The sequence below is a fragment of the Protopterus annectens genome, chromosome 6.part0 (genome assembly GCF_019279795.1).
Source record: "Protopterus annectens isolate FY-2018-M chromosome 6.part0, PAN1.0, whole genome shotgun sequence".
NCBI classification, from domain to species: Eukaryota; Metazoa; Chordata; order Ceratodontiformes; family Protopteridae; genus Protopterus; species Protopterus annectens.
This window is the reverse complement of record NC_056737.1, coordinates 278303266-278318348: the sequence shown is the minus strand read 5'-3', so window position 1 is coordinate 278318348 and position 15083 is coordinate 278303266. Positions and strand designations below refer to the sequence as shown.

The 15083-nt window shown below is 38.4% G+C and overlaps 1 protein-coding gene across 1 annotated transcript in view; it reads right to left on the bottom strand.

The window, feature by feature from the left end:
* The window catches only part of CEP128 (centrosomal protein 128), a 2208485-nt gene that overhangs the window by 1809041 nt on the left and 384361 nt on the right, over positions 1–15083 (bottom strand). Inside the window, exon 8 of the mRNA XM_044074035.1 lies at positions 12900–12972. Coding sequence (XP_043929970.1) covers positions 12900–12972 — 73 coding nt within the window. The remainder of the gene's footprint in view (positions 1–12899; positions 12973–15083) is intronic.

Sequence of the window (15083 nt, the reverse complement as noted above, 5' to 3'; positions counted from 1 at the left end):
AAAAATATGAGCAAGTCATATGGCACATTTAACATTATACAGTACAGACATCAATGAACTGCCATATATAGCAACCTATTAGCTAACTGAGAGTGAAGCACTTTAACTACCACTTATCACTGCTCACCCCACAACTGCTTGAAAGTGCTTGGCTCACTCTATTTAATGAACCATGTTCTGCACAGCAACAAGATAAAAATCACTATATAAGACTATACAAGAGTACCTGGCACACTGTATGCAACACAATGCACCACCTAGCCATAGCAGATATACATCAAGCTGATGTGTAAAGAAATATGTCATCTATCACAATGAGTGTAAGGTCTAGTAAATGTATTACTATTATACCACACAACTTGTTAATGGAAAACCGGTGGCCAAAATATGTGCACAATTAGGAATATAGGTCGCATACTGCTGTAGTCCACTATAAATGTTGCTAGATACGCAGTTATATGTTTTACCACACATATGACAGAGGACTTTTACAGACATACCCACACAGACATCAGACATAATTACAGGACACAAAGGTATGGCAACCCAGATAAGCTTTACGTGTGTACTATACAGTACTGTGTGTCAGTACTTACAAAACCTTAACCTTGAGGAATGTAATCTGTGATGAATACAGGGACCACACAAAACAGTGGATGCAAGCAATGTGGACATACACCATACTTTGCTGTACAGGCCCAGAGCTTCAAGTAGTACTACAGTACACACAGGATTTAGATTCAACATCAGTACCAATCAATAATCATAGATGTAGTGCTTTAGCCTCCAATGACACACCCCAGTTAAAACCAAGGGACTTAATCACACTGTATGCCATAGCACTTTTTCTGCCTTGCAACAGAATACACAGCTTTTGCTGGGATCAAAGCAAGGACCCATAATACTATGACATAAACAGTTTCCCACTAAGCTATCCCACAAATACATATCTTAGACGTATTCACAAACACATTGACCATCACAGTCGGTTAACAGTACAGGGAATCTATTGCAACAAGCAGATGTAGGTGTGTATGAGTATATATGACTCTGACTCTCTCTCTCTCTCTCTCTATATATATATATATATATATATATATATATATATATATATATACACATATACACATCCATTCGTGTACATATACATGTATATGTAGGCACATATACATTTCACCTTTCATAGTGGGAATATCAATTATACAAAGGATGTGAGGTGTACTGTAATGCAATAATATCGCACAGTCTTGTGGTAAATGCATTGAAAGTGTTCACAGCCCAGGTAGCTTTAGCAGGCCTCACTGGCTTCAACATTGCAAACTGAACAAACCACCCACACTGTTTAACCACCACATGTCATATACCAGCACTGTATGCTGTCTTGTTTGTCACACACTAAAACGTACATACAAATATGCGCATACTAACCTTCACCAACATATATATCTCCACCCTTCACAAATAGCTGCAATATGTCCCCTGCTCTATGCACATATACAGATGTGAATATGTATGACATACATATATTTCTCCATATGTGTGTGGCATACACACACAAGGTCCACATTGTTGTAAGTCCCTGGACCTCACAGCTGAACTGTTGGGCCTTGCTGCAACACAATCAGGTGTCACATGTGAACACACACTAACATTAGAGGGGGTATATATAGCTACAAATGCTAGATAAGCATACTAGACGGCTACAGCAGTTGCCAATGCTAAGCTACACTTTAATATGACTATCATGCATGTGTTGCTCTGTCACACCCATGTTTATATAATGGCAAAACTAATCCCCCCAACAGCCATTGGCCACACTACTGTACAGAACACAGATAACATGGATCAGATCTTTGACATTTAATGCTGAGCTACACATTTCACAGGTATGTCCCACTGCCCACAGGTACACACTGTATTGTCCATAGCAGTAGTTAAGCAGGACATCTGTGTATACATAAGTACTGCTGCCACATATGAATGGTTCACATTATGTAGACTACTCTTCAAAAACATCTACTACATGCCAGTAAATACATATGTGTCACATACCTTTCCTTTGTATGATTTGGTATTATTTATTTTTCTTTTTTCTTTTCTTTGTCTCTCTCTCTCTCTCTGTCAGTCTCTGCAATAGAGTAATTGATTTTGTTGGCAGAAATTGCAGCCTGCTTTTGTAGATATTTGCACATGAGCATGTGATGGCCTCTGCACCAATTAGTGGCCACCATTTGCTAATTGCATGCAACCTGCTGTGTAGTAATTGCAGTAATCACTGTCATAGCAACCCAGTACTATAAATTGCTAACTCAGGTAGGCATGGCCCTTTCAGCTTTCCAAGATGGAGATCATCCTTGTTTACTGTGGACATAATTGTTTAAGACAGAAGGTTGGTATAGTTCTTATATCAGAAGCCAGGGGTGTAGCCAGTGATTTACATTTTGTACTCAGACCTAAATGTTGCTGCTTCCAGTACACACTCATCAGTGTAGAAGTGTACTCACTCCTCAAAATGCTACCAAGATACATGGGAGGATGTACTTTTTTTTCCAAATTTTACAATTAACTGCCCTACAAAGCTAGTTATTGAGATGTATTCCTTTGGCACAAGAATTGTTTGTGAACTGCTATACTGAGAATATTCATTTACTCAGTTCTAAACAGTTTGTGCTTTTTTAGTGTTGACATTAGCACAAGCTGCTCAAGAAAACTGGACACATTTCAGTACTGTGAGTATGCTTACCTACATCCTTGGTAGACCCTGCACACACAGGTATATTCTACATTTGGGTAGGGGTGCAGAAGTACAGAGAGCGTATGTATTATTGTGTGAATTTTATCTTGCTGGACTTACAGGTTTGCTGCGTACATGTTAGTTTATCAAGGCAAGTAGTCTGTCTGCGTAACTCCCAACTGTGGACCTATCCACATGGTAGACAGAGATTAGCCTGTTATTCTTTGTCTGTGCACCACACAGGTCTTTTCAGCACTAGAGCAATGGCATTGTTGCAGTTGGTTGCTACCAGTACATGGTTACATCCTTTTGTATTTCAGTGTTGTATTCCTACATAAGGGTATGTTTCCGGAACTCCTTCCAAAGCTATTTGCACAGTGTGTAACAGCACAAAGGCTGATATGCCTCTGTGTTTCTGCTTCTGCCAGACCTCTCAAACACTCGGGTACATATTTGAACAAACTCATGGAAAAGTAGAGAAAAAGTCAGGAGCACCTTTAAAATATTAGTGCCATTAAGTTGAGACTTTGAGAGAACCAGAGCATATGGATTAATACATCTTTTCTGAAGTAAAAGAAGTGTCTAATTCTTAATTATTGTCATTTCTCATTACGTGTAATTCACCACCTTTCTGGCCAGTCAGTAGTTTTCGGAGGGATTCAGAGGGACAGAGCTAAATTTTGTTTCAAAATCAGGGACATCCCTGAAAATTAGGGACAGTTGGGAGGTATGGCCTCTGCCATAAACAGATATGCCAGTGTTTGTCCTGCTATGATACTGTGTGGGGGTTGTAAAGTGATGGTATAACATTATTTCCCGCTAGAATGGCTGCTTCTCTTATCACAGTCATGTAATGTAATCCCACAACAACTGTTGGTAAAGATCCACAGAACAAGTTGTGTGGTATGGCTTTCCTATTTCTCTTTTACATTCACTCATTCTGATGCATGATATATTTATTTCAGCACCAACTTGCATATCTACCGTGGCTTAGTGGTACTTCATGCAGTGTAGTGTGCACAAGGTCCGAGGTTCGAGACTGACAGAGGTGTTTTATTTTGCTGCTGAGCAGAACAAGGGCCCTCACATACAGAGTGACTAAGGCACTTTTAAGCAGTTGTAAGCGGGTTTCCGCTATGCTTAGCAATGCTTAGCTAAGCGCAAACAAGCACACACTCGGGCAAACCCGCTACTGCTTAATAGTGCTTACTCCCGCTAACCCTCGCGCTCATTTCTTTGAAAGAAAAGAAAAATGGGGTGATAGGAAAGTGGTGAAAAAGGGGCACAAAGAGGGAAAGACAGTAGGGAAAATAGCTCTGGATGTACAGGACGGGTGTAGGGAAGGTCCATAGCTGCCCATTTCTATAACAGCAACAGCTGTGCATATGAAATAAATTTGGAGGTAAATATGAAACCTTCAACCCCTGAGACAGGGTTGAGGACAACAAAGTATGTTGTAATGCCAATTAAATTACATTTTATGTATTCAGGGGACATGTGTGCAAAATAGGCAGCTATGTATGGGGCGTATTTTTTTTTTTTGGGAGCAGATTGCCCTTTTTTTTTCAGGTGAGAGTGAAATGTGGGGTAGGGGAAGTAGGTATATTTGGGGAGGTAGGTTGGGGAGGTAAACAGACTAGACAAACAAGATGCATACAGGGGTGGAATATGACACGTGGTGGGTGAACACCTTTGACGGGGAGGGATGTTTGGAAATCGCAAGCCCATGAGCCCACAGATGGCAACAGTGGAACTGAGATCCCCACCCATGGGCAGTCACCACTGCACCTTCACAGCCCAGAGGGTGGCTGTGCTGGGGGCTGTGTAGGAGGGGCAGGCTGACCCGGGAGTTGCGCCACTCGTGCCTCAAGCTGGCGTACAGGTTCTGCAACAGAATGCTCGATCTCTCTACGCACCACAGCCCAGACCGTTCGAAGGGTGATAGGTGGCCCTCCTCCACCAACGCTTGCACGGGGGGGTGAGCCCCATCCCCTGCAGCGCTTCCACACGAAGGTGGCACAGGGCCAACAGAGGAGAAGGTCCCAGGCTGGGCACCGGACCTGCTAGTGCCAGGTGCCATGGCCAGCTGAGGTGGGTCCGCTGGGACCGGCCTTCCCATACGAACTATGTTATGGAGAATTTAATAAAGATTTGGGTTAGTAACAGTCAACAGCATTCCCAGTTAGTTATAAGAGCATGCAGAAGTATTCCCATTAGCCCAACACACCAGAGTTTCAACAGCTGAAAAGCAAGCATAACACATGCATATATAGAACAATAGTGGACATTACAACAGCATGCAGGTTTAATTGATGACAACAGGCCACCAATATTGGTATTTGAACAGGGCACATGCATATAAATAAATGCAAATATTTATAAACCAATAGGACATATGTCCCAACAAATGTTTTGAGATTAGTCATACCCATTGAGGTGTGGAATTGCATTTTTTATGCACATACAGTAGGGTAGAAAAAGATAGCTCAATTAACAACTTATATATCCTTCTGGTTCACACTACATTCCTATTAACTGCAGTTATATGTCCCTTACATGTATTATTACACTATCCAATGTCCTTCTATTGTGCAATTGGATTTTGTTAGATCATTATATACATGAGCTGTATCTGACATACAAACTGTCCATGATGCAGATGTTACTGCTACATATTTTGAGAGTTGCTCACACACACTACTGCTGGGATGGTACACTGACAGCTCTACTTATATATAATTATCTAGATATGTTCAGGTGAAATTATCAGTTATGTTCCCTACATTTCTGGCAGCACACTGATATTTCTGGTGAACACAATACCAAGCTACTCATGTGCCAGATTAACCTGTACATGCTGGGCATGAACCAACAGTTGAGGGCTGTAAATATGCATAAAAGCTACTGGCAAGCCCTTCATCCACTTTATATGGGCCTACCCAAGTGTGGGTTAACACTGCTTAATACAACAGTACTATTTCTAAAATGCAACAGTACAACAACATATCAAAGAAAATCACAGATGCACTCCAGGAATTATACCTTTATTAAAGAATTATTACACCTTTATTTATTGGGTTAAAACATTTTTTTGAAGGCACTCTCATTTATTTTATATAACAGTACATGCAGAATAATTACTAACCTGCCTGGTGACGCAGCCTTTGCAGCCTATCTTCATGGGATTGCTGATTCATAGCCTGGACACCTGCAGCTGTGAAGTAAATGCAGTGATAATGAGACATACCTATCCATAGTATAGACAAGAATAGCAATTCTTAAATACTTAATACAATGGCCACTTACTCAGTACTGGGGCATTTGCCATACCACGGGCGTCCTGGATCCACTGGTCCAGTTGATCCTCCTTACGTCGCTTCAGGTCAGAGTAATGGTGCCTGACCTGCTCACCAGTCCGAGGAACGCCAGTGGCACTGGTGAGATCACGAGCTAGACAGTTCCAGGTCTCCGTTTTGTATTGGGTTCCCTGGTACTGGCCCCACAGGAGTCTTTCCTCGTGATTGTAGACAAGGAGCCAAACCATTACTTTGGTCTCCTCAATGCCCCAACGTTGTGCTTGAAATTGAGTGCCTTCTCCAACACCGGCCATGCTGACTGCAGAAGGGAGCTACAACCAGTTATGGCAAGTGTTCCCGCCTGTGGAGCTTAAATATGCCTCATTTCCCGCACTTATTTGTGACTGACCAGTTTTGAAAAAACTCAGTTGTAGGCACATCTGCTTAGCTGATGTTAGCAATGTTTAATATTACTTTGATAGATATGTGTCTGTTGAAAGTGCATAGCTATAAAATGCTGTCATGGCTTAGTGGTTATGTACTGTGACTATAGTGCACAGTAGCCCGCGTTCGAGCCCTGTCACTGCTTTTTATTTTCCTATTGACCAGACCTGAATGGTTAAGGTACAGTAAAGGAGGTGTGGCCGTGTTTAGCCGACTTTGCTCAACTTTGCTCAGCATTGCCTGACGTTGCCCGACGATTCGCTGGTTAGCGCGGTGCGCAGCTACGTGCAAACATGTTCTGTTTGCGCTAGTTTGTTTGATGCGCAACTCCGCGCAAAGACATTGCGCTAGTTAGCGCAGTGCTCAGCTACGAGCAAGTAAATATAAATATGCTCAATACTGGTAAAATATGCTTAGCAGTGCTTTACATTGCTTAAAATAAGTAACTCACGCATCAGTATGCATAACCATTTCACCTTCCTATATATATATATATATATATACATATATATGTATATGTATATGTATACATATATATATATATATATATATATATATATATATATATATATATATATATATATATAAATTTGTTCACTACTACATATAACATTTCAATGCTTTTTACAAATCTTTAAATAATACATGTCAGGAAATATTTTTGTATACAGATTTCAAACAGAAAATGAAAAGTGTAGTGGTGGGACTCGAACCGGAAATGCCTCCTCTTTGTGCGAAGGTTCTAACCACTACGCTATCGCTATTTCGCTTAATTTGAATATATTTTCTTATTATCCTCTTCGGTGTCTAAACTGCTAACTGTAGCTAAGTAAATGGGCAAACCCACGCAAATACGGGCAGCTATATCGGAAATGAAAAAAAAAACATTTCTTTTACTTTTTATATTTGTACTTGGTTTACTATATGGGGGAGTGTAGTGTTAGAATGTACACATGTGAGCGGACTCGCTGATGTAACTAAACATTTCTCGAGTTTCAAACTTGCAGGGGCGTGGATTTTTGGACTGACTAATTTAGTCTTACACAGAAGATTAGTGAATCCTGGGAACTGTGTAAAGAAGCAGTGTATATTCTTAAATATAATACGTTAAAAACTAAAGGTCTTAATAAGGACCTTGACTGGAAATATATGATTAATTGAATAATTGTTTTATTGAATTGTATATAAAAAGAGGTGTGTTTTATCTGATTTTTACTCCTTTGCAGGCTTTTGAGCCGAGGCACTAGAGTCTTTTTGGTATTAAAGCAATAATTGGTTGGATTTGTGGCTGTGGTTCTTGTTTTGAGCTGCAAGCCCCTACTGAAGAGTTAGTCCTAGAAGCTCTTCCCAGTCTTATCCCCTCTGCAGGCCCTCCCCTCTGCAGGCCCTCCCCTTAGACTGTTACTTTACTTTAAAATTGCATTAAAGTGCGTGTGTTCCTCACTGCTGGCTTGTCTGCCTTTGAATTAACCTGCAATTACTTGTAGCTAGCTGTTAGATGTGTTTCTGGTACCTTTTCCCTCGTGGCTAACTAAAGTGTGTTTTTACATTAAGAAGAATGGGACTACAATTCTAGTGGGAGTAGAAAAGTAGCTTGGTCTGTCTGAGCTGGGAAATACACAGAAAGGCTTTAAGTGATAATTGCTTGCTGTAACTAATTTAATTTTTTTCACAATACCTTTTCACTTTTGGTTAACTGAAGTGTGTTTTTACATTAAGAAGACTACTGCAATTCTAGGGGGAGTAGAAAGGTATCCTGGTCTTTTCATGCTGGGAAACACAGACAAGGGAGCTTAAAGTTAGCACCTTTTTGGTGCTGGCTAACCAAAGTGTGTTTTTACATTGAGACTGAGACTGCAGAATATTCTAGTGGCAGTAGTAAAGTAGTTTGGTCAGTCTGAGTTGGAAAATGCACAGGGAGGTTTAAAGTAAGAATAACTTGTTTGTAGCTAGTTATAGGATTTGTTTCAGATGCATTTTCACTTTTGTGTATTTTCCACTGAATCTGTCATGTATAGTGAACCTGAAATCTGCACTCCTCCAAGTCATGAACTGTCTTGTCCTCAATTTTATTTTTTATTTTTTAGCATATGCTCCCTTTTATCTTGGCTTTTTTTACAACATTACAATATATGCTGCCTTGCTTTAACCAAAACATCAAAGAGCTCCTTCTTATGGAACAAGAAGGAAACCAGCATTGCCATAATCCTTTTGAGAATGTCAGAAGGAAATTACCATCGTCCTTGCTGCAAGAAAATAAGTCTTTATTTGAACAGCTTGATAAACTTATTTGGAAGGAAACTGCTACCTTTTTCAACTAATTGGGGCTGCAAAAATATTTGGACTGAGATATTACACCTAGAGGGTTGAGAGTATATAAAGATCCTACTCTGCCCTTTGATCTACAGAATGTTACCGATATACAGTTCCATAAACATTGGGTAGCAGCAGCACATACGTGTATCTTGGAATGGGTGAATATTTTAATAGATCGTGACAGGGTTAAACAGAAGGAACTGAAAGAACAAATGAAACAAATTTGTAATAACCTGTCAACAGGCACCCATGCTTCTGTGCTTTATACTTACCTGAATGACATTAATTTAAAACTTAAAACTTTGAGGGGGAATTGGTGGATAGAAAGAAGCAAAAGCTATTGAGAGATTTACGTGACTACGAAAACGGGAAGGCATTTATTTCCAAGGCCAATAGGAAGAAGGCTCGCAATCATGAGAGGTTTCAAAAGCCAGAAAATGGTTCCCGGATGTTTGATTCCTCTTTTTCTGCCTCAGATGGACTATACTCATCTTGCGATGAAGAAATGGACAACCTGGAAGACTATCCTGCTTTACCAGCAGCACAACAACCTGAGTGGCATCAACAAACTTTTCGGGACGAGTCTTTTCACTCTCGTGGGGGCAAACAAGGCACAAAACGCGTTCGCGAAGCACAAGGACAGTTCCAGAGGGAATTTTACCCCCAGAGGGGGGTATAAACGAGGTAAAAGATAAGGTTTTACCTCCAGCTAACAACAGTTATATTATAAATTTATCTGGACATGTCTTTATGGACTATGAGTATTCAGTTTGGAATCGAGGTTTAAAATATTTTCCAACTGTAGTACTTCGTATTCATGATATTAAATGTGATGTTTTCAAGTTTAGTAGGAAATTGCATTTAAAATATTTTTTCAGAAATACTATTGTGGAAAATGATTTCATAGATAGCAATGATAATATAAGTGTTTCTGAGGTTTTACCTCCAGCTAACAACAGTTATATTATAAATTTATCTGGACATGTCTTTATGGACTATGAGTATTCAGTTTGGAATCGAGGTTTAAAATATTTTCCAACTGTAGTACTTCGTATTCATGATATTAAATGTGATGTTTTCAAGTTTAGTAGGAAATTGCATTTAAAATATTTTTTCAGAAATACTATTGTGGAAAATGATTTCATAGATAGCAATGATAATATAAGTGTTTCTGATGATAGTTTTTTTTACTTGTGAATCAGATGGCTCTTTTAATGCTTATTGTAGGTTAGACACAAGTAATGTACAAACTAAAACTATGTTTATACCTCCTTATTCTAATGAAGAAATGGTACACTTTTCTAATATGCTGAATTTTGCACTATATGATGATTTTACAGAGTTTGATAGTAACAGAGGGCATATTAATTATAATGTATCTATTATGGATTGGAAAGCCCTTAGAACATTAAGTAAAATGGATAGTGTTATATTTAAACCTTCAGATAAAGGAAATAAATTAGTCATTATGCACCATGCCCAGTATTTATCTATGTGTATGGAACATTTAAAAGATGACCAAACATATGAAATTGTTGATATATCAGTATATAATCATGCAATGAAGGAATACATGAACTTTTATCCAAAGGCAACAGACGTAGATATTTTACAGATTCAGATATTAAGAATAAATTTGACATAAAACATAGTAAAATGGCACATTTTTATTGCTTTCCTAAAGTGCATAAAGATCTGAATACAATAGACCACCAGGGAGGCCTATAGTTGCAATGTGACTATTTTACACATGCGTTAGGTGTCTTTCTACATCATTATTTGAGTTCTGCAGTATATAAACCTCCCTCTTATATCAGAGATGTATTTGATTTTTTACACAAAATTAGTGATATACAATGGAATAGTGAAATGTATTTTTTTACAATAGATGTAAAGAGCTTATATACTAATATTGGTCATGCTTTTGGTCTAGAGGCAGTTACATTTTTTCTAGAAACTTCTCCAGTTACAGAATATGTTATAGATCTAATACACTTCTGTCTTTCAAAAAACTTTTTGGAGTTTAATAATATTCTGTATAGACAGAAACAAGGTACGGCCATGGGGGCTGCCTTTGTCCCCATGTACGCTAACCTTACCATGGGTCTTTTTGAATCAGAATATATCTATAGAAATACATTTTTTCGTCAATATGTGGTTAGATATTTTCGATATATTGACGATTTAATTTTTATTGCCCAGGGTGATCGAGAAATAGTTGAACAATTTATTCATTCACTAGATTGTAATAGATTTTATTTACAATTTGATGGCTTGTTAGTAGGAACATGTATTCCATTTCTGGATGCATAATTGAGTATTATTAATGGGACTGTTTTACATAGTACTGTCCATAGAAAATGTGATCAGGGTACACAATTTGTGCACAGAGATAGTTGTCATCCGACTCATACTTTGGAAGCACTTCCATATGGTGAGATGCTAAGGGTATCCAGATTATGCACTAATATTTGGGGATTTAAGAAAATAATTAAAAGTAACTATGGATATGTTTGAGAAGAGGTGTTATAATAGGAGTTTGATAGAAAGAAGCTGGAAGAAATTATGTTCTGGCTCTGTCACAAAAAACCCACATATTAATTCAAAGATGTTGGTTCCATATAAGATTGATGGAATAGAATCCCCCGAATCCATTTATTTTGTTACTACATTTGGATGTTTTAGTCCTGAAATCACCAATAAAATGAAATATTTTTGGAATTATTTGTGCGCTTTGAAAAATGTTTCTCCCTGGTTAAATGCTAGACTAGGCATTTCTTACAGAAGGGGTAGAAATATACATAATTTTATTGTCAAGGGAAAGTTTTGTCCCCCTGACTCTAGAATTAATCGGAACATATTCCCGCTAGGTACATCTTGTTGTAATAAATGTAAAGCATGTAAATGTAGTAGATAAGTTTGTTAATATTAATCATATTCCATTTGATACATGTTGTAGCTTTACTTGTAATACAGAGGGAGCTATATATGCACTTAAATGTCCTTGTAATTTGTTTTATATTGGAGAGACTAAGAGGGCATTTAAGGTTAGAATGCTTCAGCATATAAGAGACATCAATAATAAGAAAGAAGAAAGCTCTATAGCTACTCATTTTAAATGTATTCATAACAGCAATAGTGAAGGATTACAGGGTACTATATTAGAGAAAGTTAAAGTATCAGTGTTTGATGAATGTTTTTAAAAAAACTGCTTTTGACAAAGGAATCCCTTTACATTCTGAAATTTAATACTCTGCATCCATATGGACTCAATGAAGAGTTAAATTGGAAATACCTGATTTAATTAATTGTTTAATTGAACATAGTATATGAGGCAATTTTTTCTGATGTGCTTTTACTCCTTGAAGGCTTGTGTGGTGAGCCGAGACATTAGAGCTGAGCTATAAGTTTTTACAGTTCCTTTTTTAAATAACTCATTGGTGGATTCACTGGCTAGTTGTTCTTTTTCTTCTAGCTCCTTCTTATTTGTCTATAAAATCAACCTGTAGTCTCATGCTCCAGAAATTTGGCATCTCCCTTGATCTTAAAAATGAACGTGAAAATGTTGTTACTCTAGTGTACCATTTGGCAGGAGTGTTCACACAAAAGAAGGTGCTTGCAGATCAGTGGATATTCAACATACACATATTACTTTTTGACTGTGAGACTTCCTCAAAGATGATGTGTAATGCAATTAGAAATTTATTACAAGAAAGATGTCATGAGCAAAACTTAATGTGCGCCTCAGACTCTACACCCAAGTTTTGGGATTCATAAATTAGTTGTGCCAGTGAAGCACTACTCAGCAGTAATTATTTGTTTAACTTTCTGTTTTTCTTGGAATGGGGCTAGATATGCACCTAAATTATTATTACAACTAAGTACACTAATATTTAATTTAAATGAAGACCAAGCCACAGTGCCCTCATTCTGTGAACCATGCAAAATTTAAAAGATCAGCTGATTGCTGTTGCACTGCATTTCACCAAATCCCAGGGAATACATTTTTTATTATCAAGGATTCCATACAACAGTGAACCACCAAGTATTAGACATCAAATGTTAGGCAATGGAACCAAAATTATTTGGAAATACATGCAAAAACTCACCGTTTCTTGCCTTTGTGTTTCTGCCATTCTACTAGACAGCTCTTTCAATGCAGTCCTAGTTTCTATTTCTGATCTACGAAAAAGTAAAAAAAAAATATTTTTAAGTTTTCAGAAGGAAAGTAAATTCTATTACATTAGCCTAATGACAGGAGACAATACAGCTATCTAGCATTCCCTTTAACAGCATTACATGTTCTACCTCCCTCTCATCACCTATTCTTCAGATATCCCATCACTTGCTCAATACCTCTGTCCACTCTGTCTTCACATCCTATTCCATTTGTACATTCGAGGAGTCTACAACCTCCTCTGTGATTTAAGTATGTGGAGATACAAAGAATAGCTAGTTCTTACAAACTGCTGCCTATACCCATTCCACTTCCTTTATTCTTACTGTTCATAATAACCCCTTCACATCCTGCTGATATGATCTTTTCTCATCTTTTCTGGTTTTTAATGAAGACAACTCCAGTTCATTTAGTCTCTAGGTTTATCCCTTCCTCTGTGTCCCACACACTCTTCTTGTGTCATTCCGCAGGACTCCTTTCAGAAGTCTGACATCTGTCTCCTTCTATAAGCTCCAGAGTAGCTCTGACCAGAGCCCTAAAGAGTAAACACAGTACATTGCTGCTTCTGGAGTCTATCTTCCCGAGGAGAGAACCTAACATTCTGTTGGCTGCTGTCACAGCCTTCTCCTCTGCTGCTGTTGGTCTAGTTTATTTATTTTATTTTACATTTGTTGACCTGGACAGTCCGACTGGATACATGTCCATTTTCACCGGAGGCCCGGGGAGTAAAGCTCCAAAGGTGGTTTCATATACAATCATTGCAATGTACATATAGATCAGGAGTCATCATAACATTATACAAATAGAACACATTTTACAGTCTAGTTAAATTATACAAATAGAACACATTTTACAGTCCACTTAGATTAATACAGTCTAACCATCTTCTAAACTAGCTTAACAAAGATAATTGAGTACCACTTATGGACATAGAACTAGTACACCAGTATGCATGAAAATTTAGTCAGGCTTGGAGCAAGGACATATCCATTGAGACTTGAAATGCTCCTTGCGAGCTTTTTTAAATTGAGATAAGGTGGTATCTAGGGTAAAGTTAGCAGGAAGGGAATTCCAAATTTTGCCAGCAGAGTTGGCGAACAGGGAGTCACCAGCTGAGTTGTTGGATTTGATGGTTTGCACTAATAGTCTATTGTATGACCGGAGTGATCTGGAGTTGGAGTGGGTATAGATGATTTTTTTCAGGGCAGGTGTATTATCTGGTTGGTTCAGTGGTTGGTGAGCCACAGTGAGTTGATTATACTGAATCTGCCTGGGAAGCTCTAGCCATCCGAGATAATTTAGATATTTACAATGATGTGTTCTATAGGGTAGACCAGTTGCAAATCTTGCTATGTTGTTATAGCAGCTTGAGAGTTTGTTAAGGTCAGTTTTATTTAGGCTGGCAAGTAAAGTGTAGAGAGTAGGTGGGAGCGGGAAATGGAAGTCCTAGCATATGGGGTAAGGAATGGCTTTATCCCATATAGTAAGCCCAGTTTTCCGTTAATGGTTTTGATTGTTTTGTTGACGTGCACATCAAACTTAAAACTGTTGTCTATAATGACTCCTAGCAGTTTTGTATCGGCATCTGGAGAGATTATGGTACCGTTATTGACCTTAATGGAGAGAGAGAATGCCAGGGGATCTATGCGTGGGGGGTAAAAAGTAGGAGTTTTGTTTTATTAGGATTTAGAATCAGACAGTGTGCGGCAAGCCAATTCTCTACTAGGTTGAAAGTACTCTGAGTTATTGATAGCAGCTCTGTTTGCGAGGTGCCAGTGCAGATCGTTGAGTCGTCTGCATATTGAATGCAGATGGCATCAGGGATGACTTTGTGGAGGTCGTTGATAAAAATGGAAAACAGAAGTGTTCCCATGATAGACCCCTGTGGGACACGTACAGTTTTGCGTAGGAGGTTTGAGAGTTTGTTCTACCATAAGACTGATTGTAGTCTATTGTTCAGGTAGGATTCAAACCATCGGAGAGAGTGATTGCCTAGGTACATTGTTGCCAGGGTGTTGATGAGAAGATGGTGACTGACCATATCAAAAGCCTTGGACAGGTCTAAGAAGAGGGCTGAAGATAACTTGTTTTTGTTCCTGTTATAGTTTATAGCATT